Here is a 17,538-nt window from a genome sequence, read left to right as displayed (position 1 = left end):
AATTGCCAGGCCTCCTAGCGGGTAGGTCATCTGCAGTCTAGACCTGCTTCAGACTTGCTATCCTCCTGCCTCCACCTCCAAGTCACTGAGATTACAGGTACCACATCCAGTAATATGGAGTTTAAATTACTCAAATCATTATATTTTTATTGTTTTATTTGTCCTCATTAGTTAGTCGTATGCACTGTGACACATCGAACCTGCATGGAGTATAGCTTCTCATTCTTCTGGTTGTACATGTGGTAGAATCACACCAGTTGAGCAACCATATATGCACACAGAGTAATAATGTCCAATTCCTTCTATTATCCTTCCTACCCCCATGCCCTCCCCTCCCTTCACTCCCCTCTGTCTAATCCAAAGTACCTGTATTTTTTGCTAGCACCCTACTTTGTGAATTAGCATCCGCATATCAGAGACACGTTCAGTCTTTAATTCTTTGGGATTGGTTTATTTCACTTAGCATGATATTCTCCAGTTCCCTTCATTTACTGGCAAATGCCATAATTTCATTCTTCTTTAAGGCTGAGTAATATTCCACTGTGTGAATATAACACAAGTTTTTCACCCATTCATCTGTTGAAGGGCACTTGTTGGTTCCATAGCTTAGCTATATTGTGAATTGAGCTGCTATAAACAATGAAGTGGCTGTGTCACTGTAGTATGCTGATTTGAAGTCCTCTGGGTATAAACCTAAAGGTGGGATAACTGGATCAAATAGTGGTTTCATTCCAGGTTTTCTGAGGAATCTCCGCACTGCTTTCCAGAGTAGTAGCACCAGTTTGCAGTCCCACCAGCAGTGTACGAGTGAGCCCTTTTCCCCACATCCTTGCCAACATTTACTGTTGCTTAAATTCATGATAATTGCCATTCTGACTGGAGTGAGACGGCATCTCAGTGTGGTTTTGATTTGCATTTCTCTAATTGTTAGAGAGTTGAACTTTTTTTTAGATTGTCATTTTTTTCTATTTTATTTTTTCATTATTCTAATTTGTTTACGTGATGGCAGAATGCAATTCACTTCATATTACACACTTAGAGCACAAGTTTTCCAGTCACTGATGGTACACAAAGTATTTTCACACCATCCGTGTCTTATACATGTCCTTAGGGTAGTGATGTCTAACTCATTCCACCATCATTCCTACCCCATGCCCCCTCCTTTCCCTCCTTCCCCTATCTAAAGTTCCTCCATTCCTCCCATGATCCCTCCCAATCACTATTATGCATCTGGGTCTTCATATCAAAGAAAACATTAGGCCTTTGGTTTTTTGGGATGGGCTAACTTCACTGAGCATGATATTCTCCAACTTCATCCATTTACCTGCAAATGCCAGGATTTTATTTTCTTTTAATGCTGAGTAACGTTCCATTGTGTATCTATACCAAAGTTTCCCTATCTGTTCATCCACTGAAGGGCATCTAGGTTGGTTCCACAGTTTAGCTATTGTGAATTGTGCTGCTATAAACATTGTTGTGGCTGTGACCCTGTAGGATGCTGTTTTTAAGTCCTTTGTGTATAGGGAGGAGAGAGTTAGCTGGGTCAAATGGTGGTTTTCCATGTATTTGTTGATTGACTGTATTCTTCTGTGAAGTGTCTGTTCACTTCCTTAGCCCATTTATTCATTGGGTTATTTAACAACTCATTATATTTTAATGGGTTGTTAGTAGTATGAAGGTTTTTTTAAAATCTTTTTTAAAATATTTATTTTTTAGGTGTAGATGGACACAACACAATACCTTTATTTCTATGTGGTGCTGAGGATGGAACCCGGGCCGCGCCCGTGCTAGGCGAGCGCTCTACTGCTGAGCCCTAGCCCCAGCCCAGTGTGTGGGTTTTGTACATGTGGAATGTATGTCCTGTCTCATTGACTTCTCAGAGTATTTCTCTTATTTATTTATTTATTGGTGCTGAGGATTGAGCCCAGAGGCATTTTACCACTGAGCCACATCCCCAGCCATTTTTATTTTTATATTTGCTTAGGGCCTTACTAAATTGCTGAGACTGGCCTCAAGCTACAATCCTCCTGCCTCAACCTCCCAAGTCGCTAGAATTATAGGCTTGCGCCACCACACCCAGCTCCTGTTATTTCTTCCAGTTGTTCTCTTGAGGTTTTTTGGCAGACAAGAATAATAGTCATTTCACTTCCTTTCCAATCATCACGTCTTCTGTTTGCTTTTTTCTTATCTTCTCACATAGGCCACAAGTGCTAGAACAAAAGTAATACAAACTAGTTTCCTGTCCACTCTTATGCAGATGAGGAAGCAGACAGGAAGATTTTAGGTAGCCCCAGGGACAGAGCCAAAATGCAAAGCCAGGTGCCTCCGGCTTGAAAACCATTGCCCTGGCTGCTGTAGAACTGCTCTAAGACCTTTACAGCATTAAGGAAACACGAACTTTCACCTCATTTTCTAAGACTTCTTTTGGGAGGGGTCCTCAGGATTGAACCCCAGGGTGCTTTATCACTGAGCTACCTCCCCAGTCCTTTTTTTTTTGAAAATTTTAATTAAATTAATTAATTAATTAATTAACCTATCTATTTATTTAATCAGGGACACTCAACCACTGAGCCCCATCCCCAGCCCTATTTTGTGTTTTATTTAGAGACAGGGTCTCACTGAGTTGCTTAGCGCCTGGCTTTTGCTGAGGCTGGCTTTGAACTCCCGATCCTTCTGCCTCAGCCTCCTTTTTATTTTTTATCTTGAGACAGAGTCTCGCTAAATTGCCCAGGTTGGCCTTGCATGTGTGAGTCTCTGGGATTACAGGCATGTGCCACCACACCAGGTAAGACTTCTTTCAGAATCTGGAATGTACTTTATCAAATCCCCTCAGGCTCTGCTGCATTGGCATTATGTGTCTTTCCTTCCCACCTAAGACTGGGACTGCGCTTTCTCCCTGTGCACAGAGACATGGGTTAATTAAGGCTCTTGCTTAAGTGATATCAAGGCCAAGATGTTCTCCAGCAGCATGAGAAAGTCCCTAGTGATGTCATCCATGTGGAGGGTATTTTTTTAATATTTTTATTTTTTATTTTTATATGGTGCTGAGGATCGAACCCAGTGCCTCGATCATGCTAGGCAAGCACTCCACCACTGAGCCACAACCTCAGCCCCATCCATGTGTTTTTTTTTAATATTTATTTTTTAGAAGTAGCTGAACACAATATCTTTTTTTTATTTATTTTTATGTGGTGCTGAGGATCGAACCCAGGGCCTCGCACGTGCTAGATGAGCACTCTACCACTGAGCCACAGCCCCAGCCCCCCCATCTATGTGGTTTTTTGTTTGTGTGTGTGTGTGTGTGTGTGTGTGTAAAATATGTTTTATTGTTCTTTAAAGGGGTTCAGGTTTGGTTTTAAATTAGGCTGCATACCTTAACACGTACCCAGATCCGGAAGTCCCCAAGCTATGGAACTGGGCTCCTGCTTGATGCCATCTGGCAACCTGCTATGTGTTAGGGCCAAGACTGGCTCCCAACCACAGGGGCCATCCTGTGGAGCCCATTGTGCTCTTTATTATTCCCTGTCCCAGATGCATCCCCTCCACCTGCTTTCTGGAATCTTCCACCCACCTGCCCAGGTGCCCCTCAGTATCCCTTGTCCGTTCCCCTAATTGAAGTTCACTGGATGTGAACTTTCAGAGACTGTTCCAAACGCCTGAGATAATCCACTTACAGAGGGAAAAGGTCTATTTTAGCTCACAGTTTTGGAGGCTGCAGTCCATGATTAGTTAATCCTTTTGCTTTGGGCCTATGGTGGCCCAGTGTGGAAGGAGCAGAGTGAGAAAGAGGAAGAGGAAGAAGCTGGGTTCCCAACTCCCTTCAAGGGCATCCCCACCCCATGACCTAGAGGCCTCCTCAAGCTTCCTCCACCTCCCGGGAAGGACTCAGCTGAGCATCAAGCCTGCAACACATAGGCCTTTAAGGGACACTTGAGACCCAAGCTATTGCACTGGGGACCTTCCACGTCTGCTTCCTAAGCTGAGGGTGCAGAGCAGAGCCCCCCAGCATCACTGCCTCTTGACCTAAGCCCCACCCTGGGCCTCTGGGCCTCCCCATCCTGGACTTCAGAGGCCGCTACATCTTCTCCCAGGTTCTCGGGGTCCCCAGCATGACTCCAGTTTGTCTCACTGACCCCAAGTGACCCACCTTCACTGATGCCTTCCCAGACCTGCACCAGCCTTCGCTGTCTGCCAGCAACACTAGCATTCAATTAGACATGCCTCCCAAGACGTGGTCTGCTTGCTTCATCCGGCCTTAGAAAACCCAGCTCTTTCCAACGTGCGGTTACTTTGTTGCAGATTTTTGTTTCTTTGCTGGGGAGGGGACAGCGACTTTGCTCTCAGGTGTTCCCACTGGGATTCTCCTGGCCTCGCCCTGCCTTGGAAGGTCTTTGTCTTTACTCAGGATCAGTGACCCTCACCAGGGCAATGCTTCCAAGTGTCGAAGGTTGTGGGCCCAGGTTGTGTAGACCCTGCGCACAGGGCTCTTCCCCTGAATTCTGGCTCTGCAACTGTAGGCTGCATTGAGCTGCTGTATTTGTTGACCTAACATTGTCATGTGGCTCTCCTACAGCGTTAGGATAGCACCCATCCTCTCTCTGTCCCTCTGGAGTGTTCTTTTTTGGGGGAGAGGGGATACCGGGGATTGAACTCAGAGGCACCCAACCACTGAGCCGCATCCTCAGCCCTACTTTGTGTTTTATTTAGGGACAGGCCTCCCTGAGTTGCTTAGTGCCTGGCTTTTGCTGAGGCTGTCTTTGAACTCACGATCCTCCTGCCTCAGCCTCCTGACCGCTGGCAGTTTTTGCTGAAATGGGCTGAGCAGCCACGGTTGGGGCAGAGGACCACAGAGGCACCGAGGGAAGAGGGGGCTGAGGCTGGAAGGAGACAGGGAGGAGGCAGAGGAGCAGCTGCCATGGTGAATCAAGAAGGGGAGTCCCCGGGACACGAGGCCCCAGGCTTGGGCAGCTGGGTGGGTGGCGGCAGCAACCTGACCAGGAGAGTCTGAGAAAAGAGGGGTAGGGCATGGGAGGAGGGGAGATGGGACCCCAGACCAAGGGCCACCTCCAAGGTCAGCAGAGGCCAGACTGAGTCTCCCTGGTCCCCAGGAGTTGGCTGCCAACTTGGGGCGGGTGCCCTACAGGGCCCAAAGTGTGGACTTACTGTGTTAGGTCTACAGGCTTCTGGCCACCTGGGCCCTGGGACTGGAAGACAGGCAGAGCCCCACCCCAACTACACCAGGCCTCCAGGAGGAAAATCAATGGGACCTACATCTTGTCGTAGAAATGTTTAAAAGGCCCAAGTCCCACAAAGAATGTGATGGACAGTGTCCTCTCCTCTTGGTCGTCCACCCCCAATAGGCCCTGGATGGACTACGTGGAGTTCCAGAGTTCTAGGCCAAGCCCAGAGAGAGTTACCCTGGGCTTGGAGGGGTGATGTGCAGGGGCCCAGGGCTCTTGTGTAGCCCCCTCAAGGCCCACCCACAACCCTCCTGGCCCACGGGTGAGGACAAGGGCCCTGCAGGCCTGGAGGACCCTCCCAGCAGGAAACTCCCAATTCCAAGGACCCAGAGGGGCCTGGGGTGGGGAGGAGGGGAGGCACAGGGCCCATGAGCCCCCTCCTCAGCCCTGCAGCTCCTGGCCACCCCGAGAAGGGGACGAGTGTAGCTGGCGCACAATAAATCAAAGAAACAGATTCAGAGTAGCCCTTGTTGTTTATTTTTCAATAAACAAAGGTTTTTTTTGCATGTCTGGACTGGTGGTTAAACGGAAAAGCTAAAAAGAGCGTCATTGACAGTTCTTTAACATTTTGGTTTCAGAATTATTGTCTTCCTTCTCTTAATTTGGGACCGAATTGGGGGACATGTCTCTGACAGCTGTCTTTGAGCTTCTCCGTTTATTTCGTAAACTACATACTACACCAAGCACACACAAGGTGTGGGTGGGCAGCCAGGGATCCCGACACTCTCAGCAGATCTGGTGAACCCACAGAGGATGGAATGGACCATTTCTGCGTGACGTAAGACCGAGGCGAGGCTGCTGATGCCGCTCCAACTGCACTGGGGTGCGTGTGGGTGGGCACTGTGGAATTTGGGTGGGGCGGCCTCATTAAGTGCTGGTAATAGATGGTTTGTCACGTGGGGTGGTGGTGGTGGCATTCTGAGGGAGGGTCTGCTCAGGACCCTCCGCTCCCACGGAATTTACCTGCACTGCTCTGGGCTCCCTGCGGACACAGGCCGCTCCCCTCCCCTGAGCCTGCAGTGCCTCAGCTCCCCGCACCCTGCCTTGCACACAGCAGGTGCGTGGAGGTGCTCCCGGTGGGACGATGGTGGATGATGAGTGAGTGGATGAGGAACTGTCAGGGACAATAGCCGGACCTCTTTCTGTCCTCCTTCAGGGGACTCGGCTATTCTCCACAGCACGGAGATTGAAAAGAAAACATGGAGTCTGGAACTTGAATGTGTTGTCCAATCTTAGAATTTCGCATGGGGGAAACTGAGGAGCAGAATTGTCAGCAGACTCCATCAAGGTCTCACGCTGAGAGCGGCCAGGCGGGGAACCAGCCACCACCTGGCACATGCCAACAATTCTTTTTTTTTGTCTTTTTGAAATTTTTATTTCATAAAATGAACTCAGAGTGAGATGTAATGATCATGTGGATGACGTGGTGAGAGGAGGGTCCTCAGGGACAGGGGGCAGGCCAGGGGAGCGGGGGGAGGGAGATGGTCATCAGGGCTGGGAGGGGCTTTGTCGGGCAGGGGAGTGGGATCAGGGGAGAGGACTTGGATGGGGGAGGGGCTTGGCTGTGGGTCAGGGCGAGGGTGGGGAAGTGGCTGGAGCTGGGGAGCCCGGGCACCCTGTGGAATGAAGTCAGGGAAGGCTGGGGTAAAGTGGAGGGGGACTTCAGGGTGACACTGGGAGGGGCTTACGTGGTACAGGGTCTGGATGGGAGCTTTGTGGGTAGGAGGGACTTGACAGGGTGCCCATGACCAGGGACCGGGGGTGACCAGAGTGACCAATGGGAGAGATGAGTGGAAGTGACTATGAAGAATTCTTTGTTCGGGCTTTGAAATGACATGAACTGGGACAGTGACGGGGAGTTGATGAGGTGGATGACCAGATGACGGTGGCGCAAGTGACCCATGGGTGGCGACGGAAGTGTGTGTGGCTGTGATCTGGATGACGGTAGATGATGAGGGTGGCAAGGACTTGGAAATAAGCACTTGGAGCAAGGTAAACACGCAGGTCATACTTAATAAAGCTACAGTATAGATCTCTATCCAAATAACTTAAGAAGCAAAATATCCCTAACTGGTAAACGGGGGCTGTGTGGCTGCCTAGTCCTGGGCAGGGCTGGGAAGCCACACAGAGCTCTGTCCCATTTCCCTCTATTTTTCGCAGAAAAGATAGATGCTCTTTAAAAAAAAAAAAAAGAAAAAAAATCAAATTCAGAAGCTGGCTAGGTCTTGGGATCTGAGGATTATTAACTCAGCAACACAAATGTAAATCCATGGCCAGGTCTCAAGCCACTTTTGCCATAGAACAAGAAAGCGCCCACAACAATTTCCACCAACTCTGTGAAGACCTTGGTGAGGGCTGTGCTGCTGCTCAGACTTTGCCAGGGGCACTTGCGGTTCAAGGTGCGTGGGAGTTGAGGGTCGCATCTAGTCTAGGGTCTCGCGGGGGTTGGGGTGTGGGGGGGGTGGCAGGTGTGGGCCTTGGGCTGGGGTAGGGGGGGCAGGCTGCCTAAGAGGCAGCTCCCCATGGCATATTATGACTCAAAGGGGCCAATTGTTCCCACAGGGGAAGTGAGCCAGGAGACTCCCCGCTTTGAGAAATGTAGTCAAGATCAATTTCAACATCAAGTGTGCATCCAGGATAGGCCAAAACCTTTCGGATCTCAGGATGAGACTTAGTCTTCATCAGATCCTGTTCTCAGGGTCAGGACACATTTCGGTACACATCCCTTGTTCCTAATTCTGAATTTTTTAGAGTCAGGACCTGGGTGGTGGGTGCTGCCACCCCTCTGTGGAGGGGGGCGAGAAGTGTGGGCCCGGGATTGGGGTGGGGACTCGCCAAGGATCACACCGCGAGTTAGTGGCAGGGCTGGGACAGGGTCCCGACCCCCCCAGCAGTCAACCCGGGGCTCTCTCTGCCTGACACACTGCCGCTGCACTCTGTGGAATCTCAAATCAATCAGAAAGACCTCAGGGGTGCGGTGCGGAGCAGGAAGTGAGTGCGAGTCGGATGTGACGTGTGAGAATCAACGAACCAAAGAGATTGTAGCCCTTTCACAGTGGATGGTCATGCACAGCACTCGTGTCGGTTTCTGCGAGGACTCTGTGGCTGAGACCCCTGGGATAGGGATGTCGGTCCACAGAGCCCTGGTTCTGTTACCATGTTTTTTTTTTGTCTTTTGATATTTTTTTAGAGTTTAGAATAACATACTTATTTCTTTTACTCGTTTAAAGATGAAATTCTTATTATTATTCGTTATCATGCATTAATAAGAGAGAAAGAGGAGATAGTCTCCGTGGGCATAGCGCTTGTCACACGGCAACACAAAAGCAATACATGTAAGCATAGCGTTCACTAGATTTCACACAGAAAAAAGCAAATTCCACCACAAAGATTAGCACAGACCGCATGTAGTGAGCTCTGCGAAACCCCGAGAATATAGAGGGGCCTGTGGGGATACTGCTTAGATCTCCTCCTCGCCCGCCTCCTTGCTGAAGGTGGCCATGTCGATCTTCTCGGGGAAGATGATGTTGACCGCCAGGTCTTCCCCGCTGTTGTACTGCAGCAGCAGGTTCTTCTTCTTGCGCAGCATGTGGCTGTAGCGCAGGTTGGACACCCAGGCCTCGCACTTGTTGAGGAAGACGATGCCCACGGTGCCCAGAACCACCAGGCTGGTGAGCACGCCCAGGATGGTGAAGCAGATGGCCTGACCCTCGGTGAGGAGAGGGGTACTCTTGTTGAGCTCTTTCATGGACACCTTCAGGATGCGGTGCTCAGGCTGCGCCACTGGCAGCTCGTGCACCCCGGGGGTCAGGCGGTAGGTCAGCCCATAGCCACTGGGCAGATGGGTGACCTGCGAGGGGCCGGCCCCGCGCTTCTTCACGCAGGTGGGACCCGTGAACGGGGGCTTGCACAGACACTCGTAGCTCACCTGGGAGTGCTGCAGGCAGGTGCCCCCGTTCTGGCAGGGGCTGCTAGCGCAGATGGTCACCGGGCGGCTGCAGGTCTTGTCGATAAACCCAGCCGGGCAGCGGCAGCGGAAGTCACCCCCTATGTCGGTGCAGACGCCATCGTTCTCGCACGGGTTGGGGGTGCAGCTGTTGGCCACGATCTCGCAGAAGTTGCCCGAGAAGCCAGGGGGGCACAGGCAGGAGGCATGGGAGGCCCGGCCCTCATCGTCCACGCAGGTGCCTCCGTGCTGGCAGGGGGAACTGCAACACAATAGGACGTGGTAAAGGCCCTCGGGGGTGGGCCAGGACAGGGATGTTGGGGTGCAAAGGCGGGTGGGGGAGGCCAGGCTCCTCAGCTGCAAGGTCCAGGACCTGACCAAAGGACAGGGGCTCCCACACAGCAGGCGAGGGAGGGAAGGAATGCCAGCCAGGGAGGCACCTGGGACCCCTGGCTGCAAGGGGCTCACCAGCTCACCCCATCAACGATGCCAACCTGGAACACACCTGACCTCCCGTGCCAGGATGCCCACGTCCTCTCCCACCTGTTATTTCATCCAGAGGACCGAGAGCTAGTTGCTAGACAGGTGGGGAAACTGAGGCTGGGAGAGGAATCGTTAGGGACAGCCCAGGTTTGGAGCAAGCCCCTTCCCTTAGCTCCGGCTCTGGGCTGCTGAGGCAGAACCAAGAGGAGAGGCATCGCTCACACTCACCGGGGCTCTGCTGCCCTGGCCCCGTCTGTGTCCCCCGCCCCACTCCTGCCCCGTATTATTATTTTTATTCCTGGTGAGGGAGTGGGCCTGCAGGCTATTGTGAGTGAAACCCTTGGGGACTCTCAGAGTGAAAGCAATGAGCTCTGTCTAGGCTGGTGGCAGCCGTGTCTGTGGCAGGCTGTTTAACAGGGGCCCATTCACCCAAGGGCAGCTTGCAAACTGAAGCCCTGTGCTCAAAGCCAAGCGCACACGGGCATTTAATGTAAGTGCTTTTAAAGGAGCAAGCCCTTTGTCATTCGATAAATGCCAAACTCCAGGGAAGAAAGGGGCCATAAACACGAGGAATCGGCGTGGCGGCTCTGGGTGGGGGCACACAGGAGCTGGGCTCTGAAGGAATCTCAAGGAGGGGGCAAAATATTATAAATGTCTCATCTTTTTTTTTTTCCTTCTTCTTGCTAAAAGGGAGAGCAATAGAGTCTAGCTGTCACCTCCCTCAGCTGACCCCCTTCTGAATACTGATCTTTGGAGGACACATTCATGTCTGTTTAAAGCTACAGCCTCCTGGGCACTCTATGCCACCCTGAAGGGGCAGGTCAAAGGTGCTCATTGTAGAAGGACACCCCAAACCAAGCCCCAGCACAGGCCCCGGACAGGGTTCTTTCTGTCCTTTGGATTAATGAATTCAGATCCCCCTCCCCATCACCACCTCCCCTGGCCTCAGCCTAAGGCCCATCCCAGGGTGAGGGCTGCTAAGACCCAGAGCTGGCCCACTGCTTTCTCTGTCCCCTCCCAGCCCCGCAGCCGGTGGCTCCCTCTCCAGATATCCCAGGAAATCCAACTGCAGAGCCCACCAGGTCCCCAAAGTGCCTGCCACCATGTTAAGTGGGTTTCACAAACAGCCTGGCCCTGCTGAACTCTGATCTCCTATTATGTTGCCTTTAGAAAATTATGCAGCTCCAAGCTCCCGTTCACCATTCCAATCTACTGTCATTCACACACATCAGGACTTGGGAACACCAAGAGAATATGAAATCACCTTCAGGATCCTTTGAAAAGATTAGGAAGATGATGCCTTCCCCCCCAAGCACACATCTAAAGTGGCTCTCCATGGGATCCTGGGGCCACTTACATCTTTTCTTAGGTGACAGGTCCAACAGGGTCAGGCCAAAAGGGCCTTCAGGAGAAGCAGGACTCAAAGGCAGCAATCATTTGATCACAGAGTGGGGAGAAGTACTGACCCGTTGATCACGCAGGGTCCATCCTTCTCCTGGCAGTCCTGGCCAGAGAATCCAGGGGGGCAGGAGCACTCATAGCGGCCGCTATCGAGGTCCACGCAGGTCCCATTGTTGGAGCATGGAGTAGAGGTGCAAGCCCTGACATCTGGGGGGTACAGAAAAAAATCCCACTTAGCTTCTGTCCCAGATGCTAGTGTGGCAGGGATGCCGGCTGAGCTGCCAAATGACTGCTTGCAGCTACTAAGTGGGGTTCACAGTCAGAGGGTATACTGACCCCCAAACTGAGGGTGGGGGTTTGCTTAGAAGGTCACAAGTCAGAAAGCCAGGGCTCCTGATGTCCAGCTCAGGACAGCTGCCCCCCTTCCTCCATCCCCCTCAAGCCCAGAAACAGGTACCCCTCCCCTGAGATTCCTTAGTGCTCATCTCCTCCACACATACCTGGGAGAGGGGGTCCTCCCCATTTGGGGGATTAGTCCAGCCCAACCCTTGTAGAAAACCACCTGCCCGTCACACTTTTCCATCAAAGACCCCTGTCAGGCACCAAGACACCTGATTCACCCCACTGCTGCCTGCACAGGCCTGTGGTCTTTCTGCTCACAGGTTCCAAATTAAGGGGGTCCAGAATTAAAAGGCTGAATCTTTTGACGGCGGCAAAATCCAAGCGCCTCCTGCCCACACGGGTTTCCATGAACACTAGCGCACTCTCTCTGTCTTTAACGCCCCCTGCCATGCTCACTTCATTATTCGGGCTCGACAAGCTAGTGATGAGCTGAACAAAGGGCCTGGGTCAGGGGCTCTGCGCTGGTGGAGACCTCAGCTACCCAGCAAAGCCAGGTCCCTTTCTGCTGAGTGGCAGAAAGTCCACCTCCCCACCACTCTGTGCCTCAGTTTCCCTCCTTATAAAAGGAAGGGGTCTCCTTGGCTGATCCCCGAGGGGTTTCTGTAATTTGGGCTGCTGCACCTGCCCAACAGAAAGCCAGGGTTGTCCAGGGACAGCAGGTGACGGTGGGCGGGGGCAGTGGTGGTGGGGAGCTGGCTAACTCCACGTGTGCAGAGCCCCCCTTCAAAGAGACCCCCTCTCTCGTGGAAGGGAGACTGCAATCCGTCAGCCAGGGAAAACATGAACGCCATGTTGATGGGCTCTCGGTGGGAACCCGGCCTGGTGCAAGGAAACCACAAGGAGGATTTATCTTTCTGGGACAATGCCTGGGGGAGCCTTAGCATGGGGAGCCTCCGCAGCAGGGTCCTAATTCTTCCCTCCTGCCTCCCCTGTCACTCCGAATGTTAGATTTAAGCTAAAGAGCTGGTGACCACCCCCAGACTGACCCTGCTCCTCTCCCTGAAATGCCAAGCCTTGCGAGTCACGCATCAGCACCCCCCCAGGCCAACCCAAAGCACAGCCGATGACGCCGCTCCCAGCAGAGGCTGGGGGGTCTCCAGCTCGGCAGCAGCTGTGTGCCCAACAGGGGAGAAGGGAGAGGGCAGGTAATTACCCAGAGGGCTATTCCTGCAATGCGCCCCCAGACTCTCCAGCCCCCCACCAGGCAACCTGTGAACCTGGTGGAAAGGGGTGTGCTGAGGGAGGGAGGATTTTGTCTGAAAACTCCTGTAGGGTGTTCTGTGTTCAGATACCAAAGAGGGGAGGCTCTAGGTTAAAAGCCTGACTCTGACCCCTAACCGTGGCTTTTCCACGGTCCTTTGAATCCCAAGATGGCTCAGAGCTGCTGCTGGTGCCGTCACTGCTGCTGCGGCGGCAGCAGCGAGGGGCTGCGGAATTGCTGGCCAGAGCGTGAGTCAGCTGCAGATCAGCCCTGCACCATGATGGGGGTCAGATTTTAAGGGCCAGAGACAGTGGGAGGGGTAGCCCCCTTTGCTTCTGTGGTCCTCAGTTTCCCTATTTGTGCCACACAGCTTTTCTAATACTGGGGAGAGAGGCCTTGGGGCAGCTGCGTATGCTGCTGGGAGATTTTTTTTGAGGACTTTTGTTCACTGGGACTTTGGGGAGGGTTTTGCCAAACCAGAGGGGTTCAGACAAACATTTTGCAGCCTAAAAGGGCAGCCCCAGCCAACACTCAATTGCTTGGGGTAATGGAGGACAAAAATGGCATGAATTAATGAACTCAACAGATAACACCAATCTGCACTTTAACCCCTTCTCGGCTCTCCAAACCCCCAGCTTCCTGCCACAATGGACCACTGAGTGCTGGCAGCCTGTCCCTTCCTTACAGATTCAACCCCACTCACCCTTCCCTGTCTGTTTCTCTGTTTGTCCCTGGCGTTTTGCATTTACAGTGTTCCATATGACTTTCTTGGTGTCTAAGCCCTGAGATACCCCAGCCCGTGCCCATCTCTGTATTTTGGTGACTTACACAGGTTGCCTGGGGTCCACAGTTCCAGCTGCTCAGCTGTGTGTGGTATTGTTTATTTTGTAACTTTTTATTCAACAGGCAGCTCCCCCTCACCCCCATCCCCAAAGCCTTCTCAGGATGCTAACTGTGCAGAGGTGAGCAAAATAAAGTCCCTACCTTTAAGGAGGCTTTGGGCCCCAGCGGGAAGCCATAGAGGTCTTTACAACAGAAGGCTCTAGGTGTGCTGGAATTAGGCGCCAGGGGGAAGGGAGGCGGCAGGAGGGGGGGCAGGAGGTCGGGGAGCAGGGAGGACAGTGGGCAGAGGAGAGTGCCAACCTATGTCACAGAGTTTTCCGTCCCAGCCATCCTTGCAGATGCACTGCCAGGGTTCCTCACAGAGTCCGTTGACACAGCCGGGGGAGGTCACGCACTGGTCACACAGGGGACCCTGCCAACCAGGCTGGCACCTGTAGGAGGGACGGGGGGGGGGCAGATGGGAACATATGAGGTGGGCAGGGGTGGAGAGGGCACTCAGGCTGCTTTTTGTGGACCCAAGAGCCCTGGGGACAGGGAAGGCTCTGCCTAGTGCCGGGCCAGAGGGTCCCAGGAGCAAACACCAATCACCTGAATAGAAAAACTCAGAGAATGTGCAAAAGGACAGTCAGTGGGGTCCCTGAGAGCTTAGGAAAGCTGCGTTTTGCCGCAGTGGCCCGCAGTGGTCTCACCCTGCAAGGGGCTCTCTTCCTCCCCCTGCCCTCCACAGCCCCCACCATTTCCACCCCTCCTTATTCCCCCACCCGTTTTCTGCAGAGGCAAGGAAGCTGTGTGACGCAGCACAGTGGCCATGTCCCCCCTTTCTTTAGCCTGACTCCATGATTCTCCATGACCTTGCCCTGGCCCCCACCAGCTGCCTCTGAGGACCTACTCCATTACCTGCAAACATTGTCATCCTCGCAGAATCCATTTTTAGGGTCACAGGCCGGAAAGCATTCAGCTCCTGAGGCACAAGAAAGGTTACAATTCACCCCACAAGGGCCCAGCAACCAAGGCAAAGCCCATTTTCTTCTAAACAGACCACTGTCTGCCCCCAGGGGAGCAGACGACCCTCTTGGGTCCTAACAGCCTGGCACACAGTAGGTACTTCTTATCTGTGGATGGAAGAGGCTGAACCTGTTGGGAAAGAATGCTCAGCCATCTTCCTAGCCAAGACACCAAAGAACACCCCCAGTTCCCACAGCAGACAGACGCCTCTTTTTCCTCAAAGAAAACACCTAACGAACCTCAAATCCTTTAAAAGCGGGCCTGGGGACGGAGGAGGGGGTGCTCTCTACCCTTGAGCTCAGCCAGACCCTCATTTTTGCACAGTGGGCTAAGGGGGGGGGGCAGATTTTGAAGTGCGCAGTTTAGAAAAGCCCAGGCAGATTCACCTGGCTGCTCCCAGGTGAGGCAGCTGGTGGTTTTAAAGGTTCATCTCTGTCAAACCAGGCACCCAGGTCACATTTCCCCTTTTCCCTACCCCACAGTCTTCACAGAAAGGGGGACCCACAATCATACTGCAGAGTGGGCTGAATTTTAACACTGTTAAAAGACATTCTGACACTTTAACAGGCACCTGCTGTATGAGGTTATTCAACCAGCTTTCTAGATAGCCCCCCACACACACAACCACTGGCGCAGAGGGGGCGGGGGGCACTGCGGGAAGGGGGCAACTCTCTCGCCGCCAGAGACAGATGGCTGCTGCAGAGAGAAGTGCCGCAGCCCCTCACCTAGAGAAACGCGCAACGCCACGCAGGAGGGGCTCAGACTGGGATCCTGACGGGAATGGGGGGCTCCCACGGCCAAGTCACTTCCCCAAATGCCCCCCAAGACCTGCTCTCAACACGCACGCAGGGACACCCCCAAAGTTGCGCCACTGAGCATTTCTATAGAAGACCTCCCAGCATCGCCGCTTTTTTCCATACCTCCTCAATCAGCGCAATGACACCCCTCCGAGCACCACTCTGTGAGGCGGGAAGGGGCTGGGGTCTCCACCTCCCCTACTCCAGGGACCCCAGGGGCGGGCTGGGCATGCGATGATGGAGGGGAGGGCGAGCAGGCACGGCGCCGCGGGCTTAGGGTTAGGTGGGACAAGCGGGACTTGGGGAGACCCGAGGCGCGCGGGGCCAGGGGCGACCAGCGGGGCATCGCAGGCTTCCCCAGAGGGGGCGCGAGCCAAGCCGCCGGGGGTCTCACCATGGGTGCTGTGGCCGATAGCCAGCAGGAGCAAGAGGACGCGCAGGAGGGCTTCGGTCGCGGTCATCGCGGGGTGGCCGGGGTCGCGGTCCAGGGAGCGGTGCGGGCGCAGATCCGGCTCCGGGAGCTGCGCTGGGCTTCTGGTTGCGGACGCTGAAAGGGGCGCGGACGCGCAGCGAGTGGAAAGCCAGGGCTGCACCGGGCTGCGCGCTGCTCTCCGCCGCCGCCGCCGAGAAGCTGCCGCCGCCGCCGCGCGCCGCCCTTTTCGTACCGCCTCCCCCCCCCTCCGCGGCCCCCGCCCCCGCCCCCGCCTAGCGCGCACGGAGCCGGCGCCGGCCAGTCCCGGTGACCCCCCCGCCCCTCGCGAAGCCGCCCGCAACACCGCAGCAGCCTGGAAGCCCGCTCGCGCACGCGGGTGCACTCTCGGGCTGGACCCGCACAGGTACCCCCGCACAGGACGCACAGGACAGCGCGCAGGCGTGCCTGCGCAGCCCGCCAGCCCGCCAAGCGAGCGCGAGTTGCAGAAACCCAGCCTGGCTAAGCCGGCAGGCGCTCGAGGAAACTCGACGCGCGGAAGAGAGAAACGCACCCCAAAACTTCGAGAGACTTACTGTGAGGGTCCGGAGCACTCAAAGCTTGCGTTATATGCCCAGAAGAACACAAACGAACACGACGGCAACGTGGAAAACGCACATTAACAAGCAGGCGCCCAAAAAAACACTCAGAAAAATTATTGTGCCCTCAGTTTCCCCAGTCATGGAGAGGCACGACAGGGCATTCAGATGCCCCTTTAGCAACACGCACCCCGCTACCCAGACACAAACAGCAACCCAAACACACCGCAAGGTCAATAATAGTAACAACTGAGACCACCGCATGCTTAGTCCCAGGCGCCCAGACAATAGATAAAAAGTTCAGAAAATCTGGGCATTCTCTGTGCAGAAGCAAAAGCAGAGCACACGCGCACCTAAACACGCTGTAAACACACTGACACCCTGCTCCGATTCAGTCTCAGCCACCCACACACATGCTGGCGTCACAGCGGGGGTCTTAATCATCAGAAACATAAACACGTGGATTCTCCTGCGCACATGTGCTGGCCACACACCTGATATTCATAAGCATCCATGCTCAGTTCCCAAAACCCACAAATCAGATTCTTGGTCATACACTTAAAAAAAATTCAAATATGCAATCACACCTCCCCCCATGAAAATTCTCCCAACACATTCACAATTGAATTCATCTTTGTCCACAGTGACACATGTTGTTAGCCTTCCAATATATAATCTTCCAGACCCACTGGGAAGCCTACAGCCAGGAGTTTGCTGGAGTGGGGGAAGGAAATACTGACCCTGCCAGATACTGAACACCCCCCAAAGCTTCTGGGGAGGGGTCTCCCCAATGTCCCTCCTGCCCCCCCAGCCCCCAACTCAGTTTAGATCCCAACTGGGGATGGAGCCCTTACTCTGGGAGGGGCAGCCACACCCTCTGAATCCCCAGCTCTAAAAGATAGGGAGGGAGGGGGAAAAGGAGATGAAAGGGGTTTAACTTTCTGGGGAGATCAAGATTTTGGGAGGGGTCATTTTTGTAGGCTTAATTTGCCTGCAGATCTGGGGAGCTGGTGCCTGCTCCTCACAGTCTCTCCTTACTCAGTGCTGGGTAGAGGGGATCTCTGCCCCTTTGAACCCTGGGGAGTAGTTTCTTTGAATCAGAGTCATCTGAAGGTGCACTGGCAGGTTTGAGGACACTCTTACCATCCTTAGAGATGTGGGAATCCCCAGGGCAAGTGCAGTCCCTTAAGATAGCTGATGGTGATGGGGGGG

At 53.6% G+C, this 17,538-nt stretch overlaps 1 protein-coding gene across 2 annotated transcripts; it reads right to left on the bottom strand.

Annotated features, from left to right (window-relative positions):
• Positions 1–8,513: 8,513 nt before the first annotated feature.
• On the bottom strand, positions 8,514–16,417 carry DLK1 (delta like non-canonical Notch ligand 1). Of its 2 annotated transcripts, none has more exons than XM_081292716.1 (6): positions 16,324–16,417; positions 15,713–15,865; positions 14,414–14,477; positions 13,817–13,947; positions 11,136–11,277; positions 8,514–9,448 (listed from the first exon to the last, which is right to left on the bottom strand). In XM_081292716.1, the coding sequence occupies exons 2-6, from the start codon at positions 15,777–15,779 to the stop codon at positions 8,701–8,703; spliced, it is 1,152 nt and encodes a 383-aa protein (XP_081148842.1). In that variant the 5' UTR covers positions 15,780–15,865; positions 16,324–16,417; the 3' UTR covers positions 8,514–8,700. The 2 variants fall into 2 exon arrangements, with proteins under 2 accessions (XP_081148842.1, XP_081148843.1); XM_081292717.1 differs by lacking the exon at positions 16,324–16,417 and having other exon boundaries at positions 8,515–8,943; positions 9,169–9,448; positions 15,713–16,000.
• Positions 16,418–17,538: the final 1,121 nt, after the last annotated feature.

Source organism: Spermophilus citellus (genome assembly GCF_964194105.1).
Source record: "Spermophilus citellus genome assembly, chromosome: 4".
NCBI classification, from domain to species: Eukaryota; Metazoa; Chordata; class Mammalia; order Rodentia; family Sciuridae; genus Spermophilus; species Spermophilus citellus.
Note: the sequence above shows the minus strand (reverse complement) of the source record. Positions and strands in the feature narration are given on the sequence as shown.